Consider the following 27,561-nt stretch of genomic DNA (forward strand, 5'->3'; position numbering starts at 1 on the left):
ATGCCTCCGCCACGTTGGGTCGGACATAAGTAATGTCTGAGAGGGGATTATCTCGTATATATTGATAGTTGCTAAGACCTCGATGTTGCGGTATAGCCGAGAGGTTTCAAGTATAACTGGAGGTTTATAATAGTAAATTTAACTTGGTTGTTTCCTAAGCCACGATGGGCCGGGTCATAAGATACCCGAGGGGATAACTATGTAACTTAAATGTTTTGTGTCAGTGTATTCACCAGCATGTGTTGCTGATGTATTTTTATAATTGTTTTACAGGTAATGAAGAATAAGTGTTTGGAGACGAAGGATAGCCGTTAGACGATCTAATGGCTCAATAGATGTTTTATTATTAAAATAATGTAAAACATGGTTTTGTAATCCAAACACTTTTTGTACAAACTAACGGGTGTTTTAAAATCCCGTCTTTTGAATATAATAATATTTTATTAAGTCTTCCGTTTTATAACCTTAAACTCTGATATATTTACAAAACAGGTGCCAACATTGGGTCACACGCCCAGGTCCTGAGTCGGGATGTGACAGCCTCACCATGTCCTTTTTTGATGCCACACGACACATAGTCTAACTAATATTTATGGCCTTTATTTCAAACTATCATGTGTGTTTGTGAAATTGACAGAATTGATATGAAACCGGGATGGTTGAAAAAAAAAGAGAACCAAACAAAAACGACGGTTTGGTTTTATGTTTTTTCTTTCTAAAAGTCGAACCGAATTTTTTTATTTTCATTTTTTATATTTTTAAGCAACTTATAGGAAGTTAATAAATATATGACTTAAATATTTATGTACAAGTATATAATTGTTAAACAGTAATTAATTAAAGAAGCAATTTAGGTCTAAATTCGTTATTTTAAGTCAAGAGTTTTTTTTTCTTAGCCCAAAAATTTTAAACCTCAAATGACCAAAAACAAAATAACAAAAATACAAAAGCTAACACAAACTAAAATGGAAAATGAAAAAATCAAAACGAGCCGAATTTCTGTTTTTAGTTTGGTTTTAGCTCGAAACCGACCCAACCAAACCAATATAAACTCGTTTCTAGGTATAAAAAGTTGTTATTATATATAGCATTTGATAACTTTGATGCCGCAGGTGCCCTATTGGGCCACTTGGCGGCACCTTAGTGGTAAATGTCTTTTTTGTTTTTTTAGTTCTGGTCCGTAATGAACATAAAAAAACCGGCCGAACGCCAGTTCTTTTTCAGTTCCGGTATTGTAACGAACATGGCAAAAACTGACCGAATTCGCTTAGGCTCACAACAGTTAGGTTTTATCAATGCTCGAGTTATACCGACCAACGTCATCCTATTGGTCAATCTCCATTTTTATAATTTTTTTGTTTTAATTACTATACAATAACACAGTTACCCGAAACCGACCGAATTCTTTGCCCTGAACGCTTGTATAAACAAAAACCCGAATCAAAACAAAGTTATTAATAACGCAGGGGAGAACTAAAAAGTGGACGGCGCTAATCGAACTGTGAAGCAAAAATGGCGAATGAAATGGAAGAATTAATCGGCTTCCTATCGACTCCTTCACCACAAGTTAGTTAACTCCCTCAATCGCTCGTTGTTTTGATTTCAATACAATAATATTATTATTTACTTCCTGCTAAAACCCTAATTTACACAATTCACTTTTTAACTCGATTCCGTTAACTGTTGCTTGCGATTACAATCCAATCACCTGATTGATTGATTGATTCATTAACACAGTAGCGCCTCTTTGAGTTTGTAATCGAAAACAATTAGTCGAACGATTTGTGTTTAATAATCAGTGTTTGAAGAAACGTGTATCGACTTACTTGTATACGATCAACGTTCCTCGGGTACGAGTGTGCTATATCACCGATGGTTTTCCGAGATACGAGTTCTTTCACCTACAAAACGAAACAGCACCGTGAGCTTACCCCTCAGAAAGGGACAGAGGGGTCCTCTTTGGGGTAACCCTCCGGTGTGAGAATAAGATATTGCAGGAGAAGATAAGAATGTGAAAATGAGTAAAGGATTCAGAATATATTTCTTGCCCTCCCTCCCAACTGTGGAGGTGGTGTGGTATTTATAGTATTAGGGTTTCCAATGATTGGGCTCAGACCCAATTAGGGCCTTTTTGGCCTCCTCATATTGCTTCGCGCCACGTGTACTTAGGACACCTGGTTCTTTTTCATTGATTATTCTCTGACCAAGGTATTTTACCTGACCCATGTGCCATCACGTGGTGGCACATGGGTTTTGCTGAGTTGTCCACCCTTCATTGGCAGCTGTCAACATCAGCACATTCTTTATTCCTTAAAAGATACCTTCTGGAAGGTTGTCTGATGAGTACAATCATGGTTGTCCTTATCCTGATTTGGATTAGACTATTGTCTCATTTGTTGTGTTGTCCTTTATGCGCCTACCCCGGGGATGCACAAGGTCTTCTCTTTATTCTCACTCGCAGATGTTTCATGCGCAGATGTGATAAGCGTGAGCATATGTGATATGCGCCACGCGCAGATGTGATATGCGTGAGCATATGTGATGCGTGAGAGCATACGTGATATGCGTGAGCATACGTGATATGCGTGAGCATATGTGATGCGTGAGCATATGTGATATGCGCGAGCATATGTGATATGCGCCACGCGCATAGGTTTTGGCTTTGTGTCTTCGTGACATCCTGATTTCAAGCCTCTTGTCTATATCTTGTGGGTTGACCCGCCCCGCTCGATGTTAAGGCGGGTGCATACCCCTTCAAGCCCCCCAGTCTAATGTGTGTCTTGTCTCGCGCGAGCGAGGTAAGATACATATTAGACTTAATAGTTTGCTCTTTTAACAGGGTTTGTCTTTTCTTTTTCATTTCTCATATGTGCGTTGCGCGAAATTCTATCCCTTTGGTTAAAACGAATCGTCAATGCACGTGGTTGGTTGATGCTGACATGCATCAGAGATGGAGACGTTATGTGTCAGACCTTTCGCGTGCTCTAGGTGCTATAGTTGCCTTTCACGTCTCCTCATACAGTGTCAGGAACACGTGTCGCGCTTATGTTGGCCTACGCCTGCGCGTGGGGGCGCGTGAGCGTAGATCTGATTATTACTTGTTTCTCTTTCTCTCCCCTGGGCCTATAAAACCAAACCTTTTGAACGGTTTTTTCTTCATCTCCATTGTCATTTTCAGAGCTTTTGCTTCTTCAATTTACATTCCGATTAAGAGCCTTTATCTTCGCTTCCAGATTTCCGTGCTTAAAGTAACCATATTTTTCGATTCGCAATTGTATGTCTGATAACCCAGACACCACAATTTCCCCTAGTAAAGGCCGTGTAAAATTAGTGGTTATGTCTACTTTGAAGAAGACCGGCAAGGGTAAACGGGTTGCCGAGGCCTCGTCGGAGGAGGGAGGGAAGAATAAGGCGGTGAAGAGATGGGATGAGATTCCCTGCAAGTTGAAACAATCTGACTTTGATAATCTCATCGCCTCTCAGGGTTTTCTCCCTGAGTATGGCTGTCTGCTCCCGGCGACCGGGCAAACGGCGGCGGATCCTCCCGCCGGCTCTATCTCTTTATACTCTCATTTTTTCACCCACTGTAATCTTCGTCTTCCAATGACGAGGTTTATAGGTGCGCTCCTCCAGTTTTACGGGATTCATATATCTCAGGTTCATCCCCGTGGACTAGTGCGCATGACTCATTTTGAGTTCATGTGCAAAGCTCAGCGCGAGGAGCCCACCCCTCGGCGCTTTCAATATTTTTATAAGCCGAAAATCCAAGATTCTTGGTTCTCATTCACACCGCGCAGTCAGAAGGTTAAGTGCTGCGCTGTTTCCTTCAAAAGCCTTCATGACTGGGCTGAAAAATTCTTTTATATCAAGGTTGGTGTGATTCCCATCCGCATGACTACGCGCGCGATTACTTCCGCGCCCACGGATGATGACGTTCTTAAGAATCCATCTGGCGCGTGGGTTAAGAAGTTATCTGCTGAACCACCCCCCACCAGGAAAATTTGCGAGGAAGCGTTGGTGGTGGTTGGCATGAGCAAGAGGTGGATTGACAGCGGGACTGAGCCTGTCATCCATGTTGATGGCTCAGGTGGGTTGTTTGTTCATTGCATTAATTTTGCGCGAGTATAATTCGTTTTGCTGATATCACTTGTCTTGTTTTATGCAGAAAGCAAGGAATACATCCACGCCGCCTATGACGAGCATACGGAAGGTGGCTCTGTCACGCTGCGCGCTGGGGAAGTTGCTTTCCCTGATCGCTTCGATGATATGTTCATCCCTGTCGATTTAGAATTTCGTTTTTACAGCGATGCGCCTGGTAAGCCTTTGTATTTGTGCTTAGGCCCTTAGAGTACCAAATTTGGTTTTAACATTTCTGTTGCGCGTATTATAGATGCGCTCGCTAATTATGAGTTGGAGCTTGTGGAAAAGGAAGTGGAGGAGGAAGAAGCTGAAGCGCAAAAACTCAAGCGCAAGGCTAAAGGCAAAACTGGCGCAGGGGCCAGTAAAAAACAGAAAAAAGATGATGCCTCTGTTGCCCAGAATCTTCCTCCTACTCAGGCGAAGGGACTTGAGGAAACCAAGGGTTTTACTTCCAAGTTTTCCTCGTCTTCTTTGCCTCAAGGTGTGGGCAGTCCTCCCGTCCACACGAGGTATGGTGCCGCCACCTCGTCTCTGCGCGCGGCGGACAAGGGAAGCGGTGCTGTGCCTGCTGTTTCGTCTTCTCCAACAGGTATACTTTGTTTATTTTTTGTGGTTTTATGAGCGTGATTCTGATATTCATTAATGAAGCTTTGTTCACTCAAATGTTTGTAGAGCCGACAACGTTGGTGGCTCAACCTCAGGCGCAGCAAGGTGCCGAGGCTACGCCGAAGGTTGCTTTGAAGTCCCCGGTTTTACCCTCGAAAAGGGGGAAAATGGACTTCATGGCGATGTTTAATTCGCGGACTGCGGTGCGCCAAGGTATTTATTGCGCTTTGATTGTCTGATTTTTTCTTTTAGTTCAAGTCATGAATCATTTCTCCTTGTTGGTTTTTTAATAGGAATTATAGCTGGCACACAAGCTGCTGGTGGCACTGCTAGCGCTGGCGCCGTTAGTTCTGCTCCTGCTCCAACAAGTACTGAATCTCCTCTCATTGGGATCACTAAGGAGCAGGAGACTATTTTACGCGCTGATCTAACAGCGTCAAGACCTCCCTCACCTCCTCCTGCGCGCAGCCCTCCTCGTGAGACTATTTTTGATTTTTCCAAGTCGCAGGAGAAGAGACCTGTTATAGAGGATGATGAGGAGGTTAATTTTGAAGATTCTGATGGTGGCCGCGTAAGCCCTATAGCACCACGAGATTTCGTGGCGCAGCCTTTTTCTCATGGGGCGGGCAGGAGCTCACCAGCTGGCGCTAACCTTTCTGCCGGTTCTCCGCAGGTATAAGTTTATTTTGCTCCGCTGTGCAGACTTCCAAATTAGTGTTTAGATAACTAAAACCTTTCTTTGCGTTACTTTGTGTTTGTAGGGAGCCGATCACATATACCGCCCGAGCTGGAATATCACTGAAGAGAGCTCGTTCCAATCCATAGGCGTATGTGAAGACTTTTGGGCTCACTCTGTTCCTCCAGCCGAAAGGAGGTTTCAAGAGGACCGCGCTCGCGTGGACTTGCTTAATGACCATCTTTTTGCTGGGTCTGCGTTCTTTGCTGCCTCCCAAGAGCTTCGCAATGATTATATAAAGGTACGTGATGCCCTTGCGGAGGCCAAACAAAAGGCTAAGATTTCTGCTTGGAATCTTTCTGATGCTCGAGAGAGGGCTGAGAAACTCCAAGCAGAACTTAGCGAGAACCGGGCAAGTGCCAACGCTGCTTTTGTGAAGCGCGGGCTTGAGCTGCAAGCTGCGTGGGAGAAGCTGCAAGCGGCAGAGGCTGACGCGGCCAAGTACGCGCGTCGAGCGCGTGACCTGGAGTTGGAAGCAGAGGCGCGTGACCAAACTATTGCGCAGGTTAATACTGACAAATCTTTATTGGATTGTGAGGTTGCGCGCCTGCAGAAAGAGCTCGATGCTGCGCGAGCGGAAAAGAATGAAGCCTTGGCGGCAGCGGCGTCTGAAAAAGAAGAGCTAAAACAAGCCAAGGAAACTGTTGAGTTGTTAAACTCTCAGATCCCTGCTCTTGAGACGTCTATTTCTTCCCTCGCGCAGGACCGTCAATGGCTGATTTCACAGGGTGTGACTCGTTGCGCTTATGCGATGAAATACTCAGACGAGTTTCAGACCCTTGTGATGGATTGTAATGCGGCGTCGCGCTTGGTGGGTCGAGCTGAAGGGTTTAAGGATGGTTATGAATATGGCATGCTAAAGAAGAATCCATCCGACTACCCTTATCAGCTCGACGTTGTCTGCGCTGACATGGCTGAGGTGGGGGAGAAGTACCTGAATACTCCAATTCCCATCCTTGAGCAGGTATTTTAACCTTAATGAGTTTACTTGACCTATTTTCATAATCTTTTGTACTCATACTGTTCCTTGTGACTTGCAGATAGCCGCGCTTGCTGACCAGCCCGATCTTGGCGCTTTAAAGAAATTACTTGATGAATGTGAAGGGACTGGTGGCCATGATGATGGCGCGGGCAACGCTACCTCTGCCAGCGGCTCTGGCTTGGCCAAAGGACCTACTCTTGACGCTATCATAATAGAAGACGACTATATTCAAGACGAACAGCTTGATTATGGTAAGTTTGGAGATGACGAGGAGCGGGCTGCGCCAGATGCTGAGGGAGGAAGTAATGATGAGGACGATGAAAAGGCTGATATTGATATAGAGACTTGAAAAGCCCTTCTTGTTTTTTTTTTGTAGTTTTTACCTCATCATTTGTAAATTTGTAAACTTCTATGTTTGTGGAATGAAATTTTGTTTTTCCCTTATTCGCATCTTGCGCATTCCCAATTCTTCTCTTTATATTGCATGTTTGTGCTCGTTGAATATAAGGTATGCTTACACATTGAAACTTGGACAAGGCTGTAAGGAAATTATTTTATTTAATCCTTAACAGTTGTCATATTTCAAGTTATTTTGCAATATTCTGAATATGCTGATACGTGCCTTAGCATTTCATTGCTCCTCTTTTGCGCGACGTTATCGTGCATTTATTATAGGGAATTATGAATGAGTTTTTTAGCCTTTACGTGTCAGTATGTGTTACTCTGCTTATATCCATTATAATCCCATGCGCGGCCCCGACCTGAGACCTTAACAACTATGCTTTGGCATGTGCTTTGCCTTAGTTGTGCTTAGGTATTTTTATGGTCCAGCTGCGCAATACGTAGGATGGATGCTATGAGTAATTTGAGCTAAGGCTCATATTATTGGGCTAAGGCCCTGAGCTAAGGCTCATATTATTGGGCTAAGGCCCTGACGTTTTAGAGTTAAAACTCGTTAACGCGTTTGAGCTTGAAGCTCGCGCATGTATGTTTTACTTCGTTTTATCTTTAGTTTGATGTCAATACAATGTTGTCATATTGCTCAAAATTAATAAAGGGAAGTGTGAAACATGTATGCAAAAGGTAATAGAACGCATATTAAGAGAAAATAGCGCGTATCATTATTCATAATGGCTTAAAAAGCCTTGATTACAAACTTGACAACTTTTACATGAAACATTTTCTAAGTTGTGCTGCGTTCCATGTGCGCGGGATCTTCTTTCCATTTAAATCTTTTAAAGCGTATGCGCTTTTTCCCAATTCTTCCGAGACTTGATAAGGTCCCTCCCAGTTGGGATACATCTTTCCCGGAGGTATTGCGCGACTAGCTTCATTGTTCCGAAGGACAAAATCATTCTTCTTGAAGTGGCATTCTTTCACGCGCTGATTGTAGTATTTTTCTAGCTTTTTCTTGTATTTGGCTTCACTGATGATAGCCGCCTCTCTGCGTCCTTCAAGTAAATTGAGATCCAACCTCCTTTCGCGCTCATTATCCGTCTTACTCATCATGAGCACTCTATAGGATGGGCATCCAATCTCTGCTGGAATCATAGCCTCCGTTCCATAGGTTAGGCTGAACAGGGACTCGCCATTGCTGGTTTTGCTTAATGTCCTGTGCGCCCACAGGACATTGGGTAACTCCTACCCATGCATGGGACTCTCCCTCCAACCTTTTCTTCAGCCCATTCAGCAAGCTTTGGTTCGCGCGTTCCACTTGGCCATTCCCTTGAGGGTGGTATACTGAAGTGAAGACTTGGTTGATGCGCAATTCCTTGAGCCAACTGGATATCTTCCTGTCAGTGAATTGTTTGCCATTGTCGCTCACGATTTCCATGGGCAGGCCAAAACGGCATACGATGTGGCTCCAAATAAATTGCTTCATTGCCTCAGCTGTGATTTTTGCCAGTAGCTTGGCTTCAACCCATTTTGTGAAATAGTCTACTGCCACTACCAAAAACTTTACTCGCCCTGGCGCTTGTGGTAAGGGACCCACAATATCGATTGCCCACTTGTGGAAAGGCCATGCAGAGGTCACCGGAATCAAGTTGTTCTTTGGCCGCATGGTGTTTGGCGCATAGCTCTGACACGCTTTGCATTTTTGGATTTCTTTTAACGCGTCCAAGTACATGCCTGGCCAATAGTAACCTGCGTTCATTGCCTTGGCAACCACCATGCGCGGGCCAGCATGTATTCCACAGATTCCTTCGTGTATCTCTCTGATCACATAGCTTGCTTCCTCAGCGTCTAGGCATTTCATGAGCGGTCCAAGATAAGAGAGTCGATATAACGTACCATCAAGCAGTTCGTAGTTCTGCGACTTGTGTCTTATCTTCCTCGCCTGTGCGCGATCGTCTGGTACCTTTCCCTCCTTCAAGAATTCCATTATTGGAGTTATCCATGATGAAGGTGTTGTATGAATTACAAGGACAGACTTCGCTCCCACTGACGGGTTGCTCATTACTTCCACCCTGACATCTTTGCCAAAATGATCGAAGCTGGTTGATGCCATCTTGCTTAGCGCGTCGGCAGACTTATTTTCACTGCGCGGAATGTGTATGATTCTGAAAGAGTCAAATTGTTCGGTGAGTTTCTTCGCCTGCTCTAGATACAGAGGCATGGTGTTCTCCTTGGCATCATAAAGGCCATTGAGTTGTGCTGCTACCAGGTATGAATCTACATGAGCCTCTAGCTTTTTAACTCCGAACTTGCGCGCGATGTGCAAACCAGCCAGCAGGGCTTCATACTCAGCTTCATTGTTGGTGCTCTTGAAATCCAACCTGATTGCGTAAGTATACTCATGATTTTCTGGATCCACCAGTTTGAGGCCTGCGCCGGACCCTTCGTTGTTTGAAGCTCCATCAGTGAATAATCTCCAAACGTTTTCTTCATTATTGGCTGGCGGAGGGTCTACTTCGCGCTGAGCCTCTTCGACTTTTCCTTCAGGAATTTCTGCGATGAAATCAGCTAAGACTTGTCCCTTGATTGCTGGACGAGGCTTATAGGTAATCGTGTGCTCCCCTAATTCCAGCGCCCATTTTGTCAGCCTTCCTGAGAGCGCGGGACATCGCAAGACTTGCTGGATGTTGTAATCAGTCAGGACTTCAATAGGATGACCATTGAAATATCTGTGAAGCTTGCGCGACGCATGCGTTAGTGATAAAACTAACTTTTCTATGATGGTGTAGCGCGTCTCAGGATCTGTCAGCACCCGACTTACATAATAAATTGGTGTTTGGATTCCCTTGCGATCCACCAATAATACTGCGTCAATGGCGCGCTCTCCTGCTGACAGGTACAACGTTAAAGTTTCACCAGGTAGTGGAGTTGTGAGCGCAGGCAGATTTATCAGACATTCCTTTATCTCATTGAAAGCTTGCTCGGCCTCAGGCGTCCACTTGAATTGGCTTTTCTTTAAGCAATTTCTCAATGTGTTAATGAATGGGGTAGATTTGCTTGCATGGTTTGCTAGAAATCTGTTAATTGATACCAATCTACCATTCAACTTTTGAACTTCCTTCATGGTGGATGGTGAGGGCATGCCGAGAATAGCCTCCACCTTTTCTGGGTTCACCTTGAAACCATCCTTGGTGACCATTACGCCGAGAAATTTCCCTTCTTCCACGCCGAATGTGCATTTGCTCGGGTTGAGCTTCATGTTTACTTCCTTTAGGCGCCGAAGGGTTTCTTCGATGTCTTTGAGCATTTGTTTTTCCTCCCTGCTTTTAATCACCAAATCATCCACGTAGACTTCTAAGTTTTTTCCAATCTGCTCGTTGAAAATTGCGTCCATGAGTCTTTGGTAAGTGGCTCCTGCATTCTTCAAACCAAAGGGCATTTTTGTGTAACAGAAAACACCCTTGTCAGTTCTGAAAGCAGTCTTGTCTTCATCCTGTGGTGCCATTTGAATTTGGTGATAGCCCTTATAGGCATCCAGGAAACATTTGAGCTTAAATGGCACCACAGAGTCCACTTTCATGTCAATGTTTGGGAGGGGGGTAACAATCTTTTGGACACGCCTTGTTGAGGTCCTTGAAATCAATACACATTCTCCATGACCCATTGCTCTTCCTTACCATCACAGGATTGGCTACCCATGTTTGGTATCGTATTGGGCGAATGATATTCGCGCGCAGTAGATCTTCTACTTGCTCATTCATGGCCTTTGCCTTCTCGTCTCCCATGACTCTTTTCTTTTGAGCAATTGGCTCTACAGACTTGAATGTGTTGAGAGAGTGCTGCGCCAGGTCTCGCGGAACCCCAGTCATATCAGAATGTTGCCACGCGAAGACTGACATATACGTTGTGAGCAATCTTTTCATTCTCACTCTTGTGTCATCTGATATCGTAGCTCCGTTTGAGATTGTCTGTTCTGGGAATTTTGGGTTGAGAATCCATTCCTCTGGCGCGTTGTTTGCCACTGGAAGCTTCATTCTCCCTTCTCGAGGTATACTTGTTACTGCGCATAAATGATCTCGATACACAAATGTTACTCCTGTTGGTGTTGGGAACCCCAACGCGCCATGCGCTGGTGACGGTATGGCGTTGAATTGGGTAATCGTTCCTCTACCCAAGATCATACTATGGCATGAAGTGGTGGGCAAGACCAGGAAGTTGACAATTTCAGCTCGCTTGTGCTTCTCATCCCCCATAGTTAGTTCGAATTGTATCTGACCTAGGGGGTGAATAATTTCGTTTGAGACACCCGAGATTGGTGCACTCACAACTTCGAGCCTTGCTTGGTCTTCTGAATCCAACTTCCTGAAACATTGCTCATACATGATGTCTGACTCACTACCGGTGTCCACCAGGACTCTTGACACCTCATAATGAGCGATGTGTGCAGTGATGACTAGAGGACTGCTGATAGACGGGCCTCCTCTGATTCTTGGAAAGATTACTTGCTGCTCGCGCCAATCCCCTTGGATTTGCGCGCTTCTCTTCCTCGATCTTTGCCCTTGCTTTCTTCCTTCAGCTACACAGATTCTTTTGAATTTTTTACTGGCTAAGGCTCCGTCTGGTTGTTCATTCTCTGGTCTTGGATTTTTTACCAGGTGAGCCAACTTGCCTGATTTCACATCCTTTTCGATTGCATCCTTCAAATGATGGCATGCATCGGTGTTGTGCCCTGTGGATTTGTGAAATTCACAATATTTGCCACTGTTCGGTGGTCCCTTATGGAGTAATGGCCTGGGGCTTTTAAACTGAACATTCTCTGTGCTTAACACTTGCGAAGGCGTTTTGGTGAGGGGAGTCCATATTCTTGGTAGAGGTCTGTTAGGCTCTCTGCCACCTTCCTTCTTGTCACCTTCTCCGCGATTAAGAATGTCTTTTTGGGGTGGGGGTGAACTTTGTTGCGCTTGCTTTTCTGCGGGAGAATAATTGGTTTGTTGCAACCTGGACCATACGGAGTTTTGTTTGCCCCTCCTTTCATTGTTGCATGGTGCTTCTGTCCGATGCCCTTTATCTCTTGCTCTGTCTTGGGCAATTTGTTTTTAATTTCGCGCGAAGACTCGCGATGCTTCCATAAGCTTAGCCCAAGTGGTTGGCATGCCTTCTCTGCTCACGAGAGCTCTGCGGAGTTGATCACTGCGCGCACCTTGTATAAAGGCCACGCGCAAGAGTTGTTCAGTGATGCCTCCAATCGCAAGAGATTCCTGATTGAAACGAGTTATGTAGTCTTCAATGGTTTCATCATTTCTGCGTACGCAGTGCATGATGTCATCGGGGTCGCGCGTGTGTCTGCGCTGCTGTATAAAGTGAGCCTGGAACTTTTCCAATAGCTATTCGAACCCATCGATTTGTCCTGTCGGCAAGCTTTCGAACCAGACACGCGCTGTACCCGTGAGGCAGCGAGCAAACATGTGACACCATGTTGGCATCGTCCAGCTTTCTAAGTTTCCAGTGTTATAAAAACCTTGTAAGAAATCATCTGGATCTGTTGTACCATCGTACTTGCCTAAACCACTTGGCATCTTGGTTTTGTGTTGAATGGGAGCCTTCGCAATGCGCTCAGTGAATTTTGAATGTTTTACCAATATGGCTGGCCTATATGGTGTGGTTACGTCCACTTGCGCTTTCGCTTGTGGGTTGTATGGTGTGTATAAATCCATATCAGCTTTGGCTCCAGGTGCTATGTGCATGTGTGCGCGAAGCTGTGAACCTCCTGTATGAGTATCTCGCGCCTTCTTCATGTTGTGCACCTTTTCCTCATCACTAATATCAGCTTGTTCGGTGTGAACAGAATGACCGTCTTCCAGCGCGCGCGTCTTTTTTGCTGTTCCCTGAATGGTTTGTTTATCAAATGCAAGCCTTTGTGTTAAATCGGCTAACTTTTTGTGTTTTACCAACTCATTGTATTTGTCCATTAGACGCCGTTGTTCGTTTATGAGCCATTCTTTAGGGTCATTGGTTTCAACTTCCGGGTCCATTGGTCCTTTTTGTTTTGTACCAGTCAGATTTTGGAACGTGAGATCGTCTGGGGGAGTTTCAGTTTGATCATGAGGTGTTGTGTTGAAGGGATGGTTACTGGTGGTGCGCGCAGTGTCACGCGGCGCCCTCAGAACCTGATGTCCCTCATTAACATCCTCAAGCTCATTATCCTCCAGAACTTGATCATTGTTTTGAACACCGGAAACCATGGTGAAGATTTTCAGAGAGAAAATTGATGAAATAGTGGTTTTGTTGCCGTTGTAACAGGTGATGGCGCCAATGAAGAAACGTGTATCGACTTACTTGTATACGATCAACGTTCCTCGGGTACGAGTGTGCTATATCACCGATGGTTTTCCGAGATACGAGTTCTTTCACCTACAAAACGAAACAGCACCGTGAGCTTACCCCTCAGAAAGGGACAGAGGGGTCCTCTTTGGGGTAACCCTCCGGTGTGAGAATAAGATATTGCAGGAGAAGATAAGAATGTGAAAATGAGTAAAGGATTCAGAATATATTTCTTGCCCTCCCTCCCAACTGTGGAGGTGGTGTGGTATTTATAGTATTAGGGTTTCCAATGATTGGGCTCAGACCCAATTAGGGCCTTTTTGGCCTCCTCCCATTGCTTCGCGCCACGTGTACTTAGGACACCTGGTGCTTTTTCATTGATTATTCTCTGACCAAGGTATTTTACCTGACCCATGTGCCATCACGTGGTGGCACATGGGTTTTGCTGAGTTGTCCACCCTTCATTGGCAGCTGTCAACATCAGCACATTCTTTATTCCTTAAAAGATACCTTCTGGAAGGTTGTCTGATTAGTACAATCATGGTTGTCCTTATCCTGATTTGGATTAGACTATTGTCTCATTTGTTGTGTTGTCCTTTATGCGCCTATCCCGGGGATGCGCAAGGTCTTCTCTTTATTCTCACGCGCAGATGTTTCATGCGCAGATGTGATATGCGTGAGCATATGTGATATGCGCCACGCGCAGATATGATATGCGTGAGCATATGTGATGCGTGAGCATATGTGATGCGTGAGCATATGTGATATGCGTGAGCATATGTGATATGCGCCACGCGCATAGGTTTTTGCTTTGTGTCTTCGTGACATCCTGATTTCAAGCCTCTTGTCTATATCTTGTGGGTTGACCCGCCCCGCTCGATGTTAAGGCGGGTGCATACCCCTTCAGTGTTGTAAGTGTAAATAGTTATAAAGGACGAGCCGAGCTCGAGTTTGACTAACCACTTACGAGCTGAGATTGAGCTTTAGAAATGCACCTCTAAATTAGCTGAGCTCGAGCTCTCTTAAATTAAAGCGAGCTGAACTCGAGCCTAAACGAGATCAGGCTCGGCTTGTTTATTCTCTCAGCAACAAAAGATGATCAAATGAGGGATCGAAATGGTGAGGTTTGTAAAAAAAAACAACCAAAAATGATCAAAAGAGGGTTTAATGTGCGCGTGTGCGCGTGTGTATACGTGTGTGTGTTTATGTTTGAAAAATCACATATAAAATTTTCAATCCGATTAATCCCCTTTAATCTTCTGACTATGTATTTATAATAAGAACCTTTATATACTAAGCAGTAAATGCGGAAAAATATCGGATATCGGTTGATGACTGATATCTGAGATATCGGTTATCGCGGTGAGATATCGGTGGGATATTGGTAATTTTAATATCATACGGAATTTATATATATATATATATATAGGATTTGGTTCATTTCAGAAGTGTTTTTAGTGCGAGAAGAGATTTTGGCCAATCATAAGTTTTCTTTCTAATTTTGGATTATTTAATTGTAGAAGTATATTAGTAAAAAGTTTAGGAGTTTCTTTTGGTAATTAATACTAATTAATGTTAAGTTACAAATGATTATACATTTATTTTTATTTTTTAATTTGATTTAATCTTTAAACAATTCATAAAACAAAACCATCATACTCATACTATAAAAATTATAAATATATTAACCATCTTAAAAACAAATAACTACACAAATCATAATATTAACCTACACATACAAAAACTAGTTCATGTTATCACCTATACAGATCACAATATTTATATACATGCACATAACTAGTTCACGTTAAACCTACACAAATCACAATAATAACCTACATATACAAATTTACTTCATGTTATAGCCTACCCATTTGAATTTACATACACATATTAGAATATTAACCTACACAAACAAACCTTGTTCATGATATCACATACAATTAATAGTATTAACCTAAACTTGTAAAATATTCGCAATAATATTCGCAATGTAGGAACACATCATATTTTTTTTATAATTTTAATTATTTTATAATCTATTTTTTATGTATAGGCAAATATGAGTTATGTGTAGATGAATATTATTTATATGTAGGTAAAAATAAAATGAACTAGCAAGCTGTGTAGGTGAATACGATATATGTGTATGTAAATATTAGTTATGTGTTGGTGAAAAATAAAAGAAACAAAATTAGTGTAGGAGAAAATAAGTTGTGTTGGTAAATACGAGTTACATTTTGATAAAAATAAAAATAACTAACAATTTGTATAACTGAATATGAGCTATGTGTAGATTATTATGTTACTTGTGTAGGTGATCAATTTAATACAATTTACCTATATATACATTTTTTGTATATGTAGGTAACAGATAATTCAAATTTGTAACCTTCTACAACAAGAATTAATGTGGAGAATATTTTAGGAGTAATTAGAGGAGTTAATGCATTGAACAAATAAGAGATAATCAATGGTGAGATCGACTTCTCGCACTTCTCGCTATAATATCACTTCTCGCATGATTAATCCCCTATATATATATATATATCACTTTAACACTAACAATTGAGTATGCCTCCTACTGTTAACAAATTAACCTTTTGCAACACTAACAATTGTAGCAAGTAGGAACTGATTAAAACTCGAAACACCAACATTAAACACTAAAAAGTTGAAAATTAAGACTTAAAACACTGATATCGGTAATATCGGTGAAATATCGGTCAATATTGCCGATATTATCGGTACCGATATTTTGACCGGTATTTCACATGAGGACCGATGACCGAGATACCACCGAGATTGACTGCATAGTTTATATATATTGTTTAGTTATATTTATCATATGCATATGTATTTATATACATATAATACTAGTTATTGTATAAGTATATTAAATCAAATTGAAATAAATAAAAAATTCCTTTAAGCTCGCGGGCCGGTTTGAGCTCGATATGTGAAGCTTGTGCTCGAGCTCATTTATTCAATGAGTCTCAGTAAAAGTTTGAGCTTGTGTAAGTTCAGCTCTATTCGAGTAGCTTGCGAGCTGCTCGGCTCGTTAACACCCCTATTTGTTGCTTAAAACTTGAACGGAATGCTTATAACTCGGGCTAACGGGTTAAAACAAATTGATCAATTTTGACAGCCTACCGTTTTTTGGGTCCGATTGCATGAATTGCATCAGTAGAGTACTGATTAGCGAATAATCACGGATTAATTTGTGATTAATCCTGATTTTTACAACACTGATAAAAATTATTGAGTAGGTGAAGAAAGCAGCTGCTGATATTGTTCGTGGATTAACCGGATCAGAAGAAGGGTTACAATCGCTTGCTAGTTACTCTGAAACCGTGCTTCCACAATTGTCTCGGTTATTAGCTGAAAACAAGGTGAATAATTGTTAGTGTTTTTAAGTTTGCAGTCCCTCCCCACACACACACCCTTCTGATTTTTTCGCATTATTGATTCTTTATGATAATCATATTTAGGAAGTATCTGAATTAGCTCTTGTAAACCTGTCACAAAACACTGATGTGGCAGCAAAGATGATTGAAATTGGTTTAATTAAAATAACAATGGACGTGTTATACAAACAAGGATGCGAAATCACGGGACCCTTAGTTATGCTTCTTGTTAATTTCACACAATTGGATGCTGGTGTTGAATCATTACTTCAGGTTATTTCATTTCTCTTCATTTAAAGTTTTAAATCACTCTTCATAAACGAATTATTAAATATTAACTATTTATGTTGAACGCGTAATTAGGTGGGAGACGATAAGGTACACGGGTTGTATGTCATGAAACTCGTGAGATCATTTTGTACTTCATCCAGTGATAAAAAAGGTAGTTTTATTTATATATTTATTTTTTTGAAATTATTGGCTCTGATACCATGTTGATGATGCTCAACAAGTGTAATTATTTGCAGATGATCCATTTGGACATGTTGGTTCCATACTCGTTAATGTTTCTAAAAACAAAGCGGGGAGAACGCTTCTTTTAGATCCTAAGCGCGGGCTCTTGAAACAAATTATTAGACAATTTGATTCCACAAGCATCTTGAGGAAGAAAGGGGTATGCTTAATAATATTCTTATCCTCTTAGGTGATCATATTATGCGTATTGTAAAGCATATAGGACAGGCAGTTCATAAACAAACGCTTGAATGATATTGATTATATGAACCAATAAATGTCGCTTTAAAGGAATAGAAAATGTTAAAAAAAAGTATCTTTATACTTTTGGGTTTTGCCCGTTGTTTTTCTAGTTATAAATTATAATCTTTTCGAACCATTTCAGCGATTACAAGTTGTTTGAAGGCTTGTGTTGTAGAGCCGGCTCGTTTATTAAATGTTTATCGATTACTTTTGTAATCTGAAACTATACTTGTGTAGGTCTCTGGGACTATTAGGAACTGTTGTTTTGAAGCGGATAATCAGTTACAAAATCTGCTTTTGATATCTGAGTTTCTTTGGCCTGCTTTGCTTCTACGTGTTGCTGGAAACAAGGTGATTTTTATATCTTTGACGACATATTTATATTTTTAATTTCATTTTTCTAAAAGGTGGAATTTTTATTGCATGTTTAGGTGTATAATGAACAGGATACTTCAAAAACGCCACTTGAACTCGGAAGTGCACTCTCGATCGAGCGTGAACCAGTTACTGATCCTGAAATCCGCATTCAAGTGTTGGAAGCCATTTACTTGATCACATTACAGGTCATATTAATCAAATTTCCTTTTTAATTGTGTGGTACTTTTGTATTATAAACGGGACTTACAGTTTCTTATCTTTTAGGGGGCGGGTCGAAGGGCATTTTGGTCAGTGAATGGACCACGGATACTTCAAGTCGGGTATGAAGAGGAAGAAGACCCGAAAGTGATGGGTGCTTATGAGCAAATTGGCTCTTTGGTATATTTCCTATATTATCTTCATAACATAATAACTAACTTATTGGCATGTCAGCCATTGCCTATTTTTTGTTACTTATAGTATGGCGGTTTTTGCCTATTTTTCACAAATTGCTGACATGGCATCTTATTTGTCATTTACATCTAATAATTAGTTTTAATGACAAAATTTTATCTATCCTCAAAACTGTAGAGGTGGCAATATGAGTGGGTTGGATTTGGGTGATGGGTTAGGATGGGTTTGGGTCAGGATGGATTTTTAAAATAGAGGGTTAGGATGGGTATGTGTCAAGATGGGTAAAGTTAATCCATCTTGACCCAAGTAAAGGTTAAAATGCAAAGGGTTTCAAAAACCCCTCAAAAAAATATTCAAAAATTTTAATAAAAAAATAATAACTCAAAATATAAATCAAAAACGCAAAAACTAAAATAACAAAAATGTCTCTCACGTCGTCCTCGTTCATTAAAAAAAAAAAAAAAACTCGGTTTCGTGTCGGTTCAGGTTCGGTTTTTTTTGTTCATTTTTGCTTTTTTTTCATTTCAGTATCTATTCGGTTTCATTGTTTTCGGTTTCGATTTCTCGGTTTTATTCGGTTTAGGATGGGTATGGGTCAAGAGGGATAAAGTTAACCCATCTTGAACCAAGTAAAGGTTAAAATATAAAGGGTTTCAAAAACCCCTCAAAAAAATTAATAAAAAAATAATAACTCAAAATATAAATAGAAAACGCAAAAAGTAAAATAACTAAAACGTTTCCCCGGTCTTTCTCGTTCATAAAAAAAAAAAAAAATCGGTTTTTTCTCGGTTCAGGTTCTTGTTCAGTTTTTTTTCGCTTCGGTTTTGCTTTTTTTTCATTTCGGTCGGTTTCGGTATATGTTTGGTTTCGATTTCTCGGTTTCTATTCGGTTCCGTGGGTTTTGTTTGAAATAAAATTGGATAAAGCTTGTTTTAGTCCATTCTAACCCATAAGCAAACCCATTCTAACCTATAACCAAAAGTCACTAGTATTTTCCCAACCCATCTTGACCCTCTTGCAAAATTCTTTTGATCCATCCTGACCCATCTCAATTTTAAAAGTTATCCAAATTGACCCAAAACAACCCATTTGGGTTTGTTTTGCCACCCTTACTCAAAAGTTATATCACATGCATTTGCAAAGTATGTTGAATTAAATAATTTAAAAAGTATGTTGCAAATGTGCGTAACTAAACGTAACTTGATGCACTGGTTCTGCAGCTAGTTGAGGGTAATGACACCGAGGAAGGATCCGCACAGACATCTTCATAGTATGCATCCCATGTTTTTTGTTAAATGGCTTCTAAATGTTTTTGTGGTTTGCAACAAGATTAGATGTTATGTTTGTATGAGGCTGCCATAGCTCAAAATTTATGATTCATCAGTACCCATTAGCATGTAATGTAGCATAGAGATGTGCTTAAACTCTTGATTTTTTAACTTTATATCTTTTTATAGAACAAATGTCTTACTGTGTTATATTTTATGATTGGATTATTACTGGGTTTGTTTAGATGTAGTATTGTGGTTTTAGTTTTTTAAAGGGGTCTAATACTCATATCTTTTATCCCAACACAATATTAATATACAGCTAAAACCAAAAAGAAAATAATAATATACTTTATTACTTTATATGTTAGAAATAATATATACTACATCTATATGTTTATATTTTTGTGTATCGAAGGAGGAATGCTAAAAGACCGTTGAAACTGATCAGAACAGCCAAACCAAGATAAATACGACGGCTTGGTCGGGATAGGAGTAATATGGTTTGGTTACGGTTTAAAAAAGGGCTTCACGGTTTGTTTTCAACCCTTTTGCTTCTTTGAAGCTCGAAGCTTAGGTTACTTTGAGGAGACCGGTTTAAGAAGTTACAAATCGATTCATCAATTGTGTTCTCTCTAGATCAAGATTCATAAGATGATATCTTTGGGAACATTCCAAAGAGATGACTCTAATAGTCTAATGCCAAAAGTCAAACATTATTGTGTTTCTCTAGAGAGACATAGATACCAAAACCAGTAAGATGATTGTCAAAATAACTTTGAATAAGACAAAATGCTAAGCAGTGAGATAAAATGTTGAATGAAGTGAGTGTGAATTTAAATATTCAAATTGACACATTACGATTCGACAGACATGGGGATGTAGCTCAAATGGTAGAGCGCTCGCTTTGCTTGCGAGAGGCACGGGGTTCGATCCCCCGCATCTCCAAACGTTTTTAACATACGTTTTGTCACATGAATTGTATCCACATTAATTCTTTCTTGTAACAAGATTAATAAACGAAGGCTTATGCACAAAAACCCGACCCAAAACCACCCAAAACTTGATTAAACAAGACCAACCCACCGATTGCATGTAAATAAATGGGTTGGTATATTGTTAGAATTTAGAAAAGCCCCCGATCGAGTTCAACCGATTAACCCAAATTCCTCATAACATAATTCCCGAATTTTATTACAACCATTTACAACCCAACTTTACTACCGTCTTTTTTTTATTTTTATTTTTTTTTATTTTTAATATTCGTTTCGGGACGGTACCGGTATTGAAGGTAAAAATTCGGGAAATACCGGTACCGTGCATATCGGTACCTGTATCTTACCGATCCCGAAACTCAAAACTTTGATACCGCCAAATCGGTACTGGTACCGAATTTGCTCATCCTTAATTTATAATGGTACGGGTTTTTACTTATCATTGTTTTTTCCACTACCAATGACATTAAAACCATAATATTTACTCACTATTTACGACCATTCTCAGCTTCTTTAAAGGCCAATCGTTTTTTGACACTTCACACTTTAGTGACTCATTTATGTAATAAGAATCCCAATTACACCCGACCTGTCCTAGATCAATTAACCCATTATATATCTCCAACAAAAAAAAACCCGAATAACCAATGTTTGAAAACCCGGTTTTGAACCTTACCGGGCGGTTCAACTAGATTGTTAGTTAACCATATAATTTCATAAAAAATAATCCAAAAGAACAATGATTTCATGTTATGGGAAAGACCACTAGGTTAAATCTTATTGATTCGATGGTTTAGGAACTAATCGCTAGGCTAAAACTTTGAATCAAAGGTAAATATGAGCCGCAAAAGGTTTTTTTTTTGTCTTAAGCTAAACAATAAAATTTACCTTAGGCTTAAACCGGTATTACCAGAATACAGTAATAGCAATGATTTTGCTGGTTTAAATTACAAACCATTTGTCTAAGTTAACAGACTAAGGTGTTGTTTGTTTTTTTAAAGGTAAAATGCTTACAGTCTGCGGACACATATGCTGACATCTGCAGAAGAAGAGGTGGACCAAACCTCTGCAGTCTGCAAGAAAAAGACTGTTTTGTTTTTTAACGTCTGTAGACTGCTAAAATAAAATGGTGGTGGTGTACGAACGATGATAGTGGACAGTTGTGGTGGTGTACGATGGTGGAGAAGAGTGGTGGTGGACGATGGTGGTGGCGCACAGTGGGTGGTGGTTGTGACAGACGGCGGTGGCGGATCATGGGTTGTGGTTATGGTGGATGGTGGTGGTAGACGGCGGTGACGGTGGTGGACGGTGGGTGGTGGTAGACTGTGGGTGTTGGTAGGTGGTGGTGTTTAACCCTTTATAGATCTTAGAAGATCTTATAAGTGGATGGACCCAGTCTGCATCAAGAAGAGTTCGCGCATACGTTTTTAATGAAACGTCATCGAAAAAACAAACAGTCTGTATATGCCAATGTCTGTACATGGTGTACGCGACGCAAACAAAATAGTCCGCCCAAACTCCTTTAGAAAAACAAACACCACCTAAAAGATGCCAACCACTTACCCGACATCCAATTTAAACAACACCCGGAAACCCCAAACCGAATTAAATAAAAAATATCTATCGACATCATGCCATTTATTTAAATCCACATTTACGGTTATGCTAAATCCACATCAGTTGAATACAATCAATCTAGCATAAAAAGTAAACTAGGAAAAGGCGCTTTCGACTTTCGTCTTCTTTCTCATTCATTCACCGACAATGCTCCTCAAATATTCCATTCTCTCTATCATAACCACAAATTCAAACCTGTAATTACAGATCCGAATAACATCCGCACTCATATCCGTAAACCGTTTTCTACATGAAACAGGTAAATTAGATCTTATTCGTAAGTATTTGTTTATTTTTAAGTGAAATGAGTGTGATAATCCGATACGATGCATGATAATCTCCTAGATCTTATGAGTTTGCAGCAAATTAGGCTTTATTTGAACGTATATGCTTATTTTTGAAGTGAAGCTAGTATGATAATATAATAGGATGCATGATACTATTCTAGATCTTAGAAATTTGAAGAATCATGTTGATTTTGTACGGATGAATTTGCAGCAAATTAGGTTTAGGAAAAACTGTAGTGTTACCTGTTTATTTTGAATCTAAGTTAGTATAATAATGTGATACGTTGCATAATATTATTCTAGATCTTATGAATTTGAAGAATTATTATATACAGATGAAATTGAAGCAAATTAGGTTTTATTCGGACGTATCTGTTTATTTTGAGGTGAAATTAGTAGAGTATAATCTGATATGATGCATAATATCCTGCCAGAGCTTATGAACTAAGGTATATGTTAAATATATACAGATGAATTTGCAGCAGATTAGGTTTTATTTGGCCTAATCTGTTTATTCTGATGTGAAATTAGTAGTATATTCTGATACGATGCTAATATTATTCTATATATTATGAATTTGAAGAACGATGTTGATTTTATATAGATGAATTTGCAGCAAGTTAGGTTTTATTTGGACGTATATGTTTATTTTGAAGTGAAGTTAGTATAATAATCTGATAGGGTGCATTATAGAGTCCTAGATCTTATGAATTTGAAGAATGATGTGCATATTATGCATATGAATTTGCAGCAAAAGTGGGGTTGCGGAGCAGCTTGTTGCCCACTTGCCTGCCACTTTATTGTAATTTTTTTGAGTTTAATGAGAAATAAGAGTACAATTGATCTTAAAAGAAAATCGAAGTTAGTATAATATATGTGCCGATGCATAATATTATTCTAGATCTTATCGTTCTTATGAATTTGAAGAATGATGTTAATTTTATACGGATGAATTTGCAGAAAATTAGGTTAGGGAACGACTTAAATGCTACATGTTTTTTTTTTGGATTGAAGTTAGTATAATACTCTGAAATGATGCATAATATTCTCCTAAGTCTTATGAATATGACGAATTATTTCATACCGATGAATTTGCAGCAAATTAGGTTTAGGCAAAACTGAAATGTTACCGGAGAGGAGGGGAGTTTATGGTGGTTCGGATCTGGTTAAAGCTGCTGATCATGGATTACCGGCTGTTCGACGTAGCAGGAGGTCTGGACGCAGGAGATTATTGTTTTGGATATTCTCATTTGCCGCTCTCTTCTCCATTTGTATTGCGACCTTCGGATTTTAAGATGTTCTTCCATGGTAATTTATTAGCATAGCTGCTACAATTTTTTTACTAAGTTAGCATGAATTTGCATGGTTAATTGCATAAAACAGATGAGATCTAGCATTCGAATGCGTTATTTTTGACCTAGAATTGTTTTATGGACCTTCGACCATGTGATCCAGTTTCTAAAATCTAGAAAGATTAAGGAAATACCTTACTGTGAGCTTGGTCTAAAATGCGTGTTACAATCCGATGCGTTTTTACTCCAAAAGCCAGTGCGTGATGCTATATGTGTTAGGCGAGTGCATCAAGTATGAAAGGCGTTCTAAATAAAAAAAAATGATAAGTTATTTATAGATAATGTTTGAACTTGTTAACTTTTAAACACTAAAAGTAAGATATTCTCTGTTTAATAAATGGTTTAATACGTTCACATACTGTTCAATTGTATAAGGTGCCACATCACACATAAGATCACATCAGACCACATCATCTGATGCACACAGAATGAAACTGCATCGCGCGATGCGATTTTATCACTGCATCATGTGATGCGCGCATTATGCGCTCCTGATATTTTAAAACCTAAGACTGTGGGTGGTAAATTTGAGGATATTGTATCATTTTGCACTGGTCTGGTAATAGGTAGAAAATTTTATGTAAATCCATATCCTGATTTTATGCCAATGATTTCAAATTTTCAAGCTAAATAAGTGGATAAGTTTTGATATCTGAGGTGATACGTTAGCTGAAAGAAGCCATTTTTATTCCTCTAGAACTTGAAGGCTAGAGTAGATAGTCAGTTTTAGAATCACATGACCAAATACGTTGTTTTGTAACTTTTGTTCTATTATATCTAGGACCCTGCAATCTTGGTATTCCTAAACAATATGGATGTACACATCATTCTTATGTTATATTGATTTGAGATTCCCACGAGACATAATCCCATTTTGTCTGTAGATTGCATACACTTATATTGCTTTCTTGTATTTCTTTGCAGGTGTAGAAGAGCATCAAGGCTTTTCATCATCAACATTTGTAAAAGATGTATCAGTAGAATCTAATACCACAGAACAACCAAAAAAGAAGCCTCACAGGGCACGTAAGAATTCTATATACTCTACTCTTGTTGAGTTGACATTGTAATCTATTTCAGTTCCATATTTCCATCTAATAACCACTTTTTTTTGCTTAAAATACATCATTGCTGCTATAAGAATTCAACATATAAAGCATATTTTTATTAACAAATAACAATATAATCTATCTACTAAAGTTTGGGATATCTGCTTCATCTTTCATTTGACACAGCCATTAGTTTCTTAACTCATTCCTTCGCATTTCATGTTTTAGGTTTTTACCCTTGTAAAGTTGACTTAAAGGACTTGGTTGAACCACTTGTTGAAACCAAAACCTTTTGGAACTTTGTAAAATTTTCATTACAGTATGTTATGAGGGAGAACATACAATCACATGCAAATCAAATTACTCCCAGATTTGGAGGTCATCAAACCCTTGAAGAAAGAGAACAGTCTTTCCATGCAGTCAATCAAACAATTCACTGTGGTTTTGTAGAAGGGCTTACAAGCACTGGGTTTGATTTGGACAAAGAGGACAAAATGTACATGAATACTTGTACTGTTGTTGTATCATCCTGTATTTTTGGAAGCTCGGACTTTTTGCGAAGGCCAACTAGCAAAATGGTATTCATAATTATTATTTTATAATATTTTATTTTTACCACTTAATGAGCTAGTAATTGAAATATGGGTTGTGATATTATGTGATGTTGCAGATCAGCGGACACTCAAAGGAAAACGTTTGTTTTGTCATGTTTGTTGACAAAGAAACACTTGTAAAACTATCAAATGAAGGAAGTATTCCTGATGAAAAAGGGTTTATTGGATTATGGAGGATGGTTGTTGTAAGCAATCTACCGTATGATGACATGAGGAAAACCGGAAAAGTGCCAAAATTTTTGTCACACCGTCTCTTCCCATCAGCCAGGTGATCCTCAAACTATGTACATATCTTATGGGGTGTTTGGATGTGTCTTCAAACCGATGATATTATATTGAATAGTCAGAATCAGATAATCAAGTATAGTAAAACGTGTTGTGGTTATAGTCACATAATATAGTGTGGCAAATTCTGATTATTTGATGAAATAATAGATAAATCACCAAAGAGGTACTTTTTCATGTTTTTATGAAGCAATTTACTCTATAAATGAACCAAGCTTTCAGTTAACTGTTTGTGAACCGTTCAGCGGAAAGTTTGTTTATTTAATAAACGAAGGAACAAGAAGAAATCCTTTTCTTTTGTTCGTCCATTTATATTCATGACCATTTCTTTGTGTTTGTTCAGTTATGTTAATTTATATTCGTTAGTATACGCTTGTTTGAGTTTGTTAAGTTTTGTTTGCCAGTGTATTAGTTTATATTTTTTAGGCCTTTTACATTTTAGTCTAGTTTTAATAACTTTTTAGGCCCAATACATTGCTGTTTATATTTAGTTTTAATCGGTTTTAGCTAAGTTATGTTCGTTCATTTATGTTTAGTTATGCTTGTTCATTTATGAATGTGCTTATGGTGTTTGAAGTTGTAATAGGGAGAGATAAATTGTAGAGTGTTTGGAAACATTCCCTTAGTAAATTGTATACGGTTTTAATATCTAGTAATAATTGTTTTCAGGTATTCAATTTGGCTCGATAGCAAGTTGAGGCTTCATACAGACCCGATGCAGCTAATTGAATATTTTCTGTGGCGGAATAAGGCAGAATATGCAATTTCCAACCATTACACGCGTCATTGCGTGTGGGACGAAGTACAACAAAATAAACGTTTAAATAAATACAATCACACAGTGATCGACCGACAGTTTTTGTTTTATCAGTCTGATGGTCTGCATAAGTTTGACCCTTTTGACCCGTATAAACCACTTCCAAGTTGTGCGTATCGCTGGTATTTTATTTTATTTCATATTTTGAAGACTGTTTGTTAATAGTTGGATTTAAGATGCTAATTCTATCTTTTTTCTTTTGGGTTTGTGATTGCAGATGTTCCAGAAGGTTCTGTTATTATTAGAGCTCATACACCAATGTCAAACTTATTTTCGTGTCTTTGGTTTAATGAAGTCGATCGGTTTACTTCACGTGATCAGTTGAGTTTTGGATATACTTTCTTGAAGTTGAAAAAGACGAACCCGGATAAACTGTTTGTGCTTCATATGTTTAAGGTAATTTTTTGTCTCTACAAGGTTTAAAAATGTTTTTATACATGTTTATCTAGCAAATATCAATAAAACCAACATACTTTCTATTATTATTATTATTATTATTGCTATTATTATATCATCATAATTGTTGTAGTTTTTACGTTTTATCACATGTAGGATTGTGAACGCAGAGCAATCACAAAGCTATTTCATCATAGGAATCCCTGACTGATGGCCCACAAATATTTAGGGGTTCGTCGCCCTGTGCTATGAAATGCTCCAAGGTTTGTTCATTGTTATTTTGTATAAATAGTTATTGTGTCAAGAATGATTACAGAAGTTATATTATTTCATTAAGAACCCAATTTTTGAATAAAATGACTTGACTGCATATACATATAATCAGCTTTTGTCTGATTTCTATTTTGGGTGACTATCGGTGTATAACTGAAGTAATTTTATTTTATTATTATCATTCAGTTGAGAAATAAGCTGGTTTTGTTGAACATAATTTTGAAGCTTTTGTTGTATTCCCGCTCAAAAGTGAAGGGACTTCTCACTTCTGCAGATATAGTGAGGTGTCGAATGAAGACCCGTCGGTTAGTTTAGGATCCATTTATGTTGTAGATGTGGTCGCCTTAGATTCTGCGCATAAGTTGAAAAGGTATAGATGATGGCTGTAATTGGAGTACCATAAAAACTTCATACTAGGAATATTGTTATTGTAGATTAGCACTCTTATTTTTTCGGGTTTGGGAATAAACTAAACAGTTTATGGAACTCGTAA

General features: G+C 39.2%; 1 protein-coding gene, 1 non-coding gene and 1 pseudogene across 3 annotated transcripts; all 3 read left to right on the forward strand.

Moving 5' to 3' along the window:
• The first annotated feature begins 1,498 nt into the window (after positions 1-1,498).
• Positions 1,499-19,476, forward strand: LOC143592648 (uncharacterized). Its single transcript, XM_077072520.1, has 9 exons — positions 1,499-1,566; positions 16,451-16,573; positions 16,673-16,861; positions 16,952-17,030; positions 17,116-17,261; positions 17,582-17,695; positions 17,776-17,907; positions 17,987-18,100; positions 19,336-19,476. The coding sequence occupies exons 1-9, from the start codon at positions 1,513-1,515 to the stop codon at positions 19,384-19,386; spliced, it is 1,002 nt and encodes a 333-aa protein (XP_076928635.1). The 5' UTR covers positions 1,499-1,512; the 3' UTR covers positions 19,387-19,476.
• Positions 19,477-20,258: 782 nt separating this feature from the next.
• Positions 20,259-20,331, forward strand: TRNAA-UGC (transfer RNA alanine (anticodon UGC)). The gene has a single exon. It is a non-coding gene; the product is annotated as a tRNA-Ala (tRNA).
• Positions 20,332-23,378: 3,047 nt separating this feature from the next.
• Positions 23,379-27,146, forward strand: LOC143592649 (putative hexosyltransferase MUCI70; annotated as a pseudogene). The gene is made up of 7 exons (XR_013145956.1): positions 23,379-23,590; positions 24,559-24,660; positions 24,912-25,261; positions 25,354-25,565; positions 26,252-26,508; positions 26,617-26,795; positions 26,952-27,146. The product of XR_013145956.1 is annotated as a putative hexosyltransferase MUCI70 (transcript).
• Positions 27,147-27,561: the final 415 nt, after the last annotated feature.

This window comes from Bidens hawaiensis, unplaced genomic scaffold (genome assembly GCF_021521415.1).
Source record: "Bidens hawaiensis isolate Kalapana, Puna unplaced genomic scaffold, B.hawaiensis_p1.1 tig00041133_1, whole genome shotgun sequence".
NCBI classification, from domain to species: domain Eukaryota; kingdom Viridiplantae; phylum Streptophyta; class Magnoliopsida; order Asterales; family Asteraceae; genus Bidens; species Bidens hawaiensis.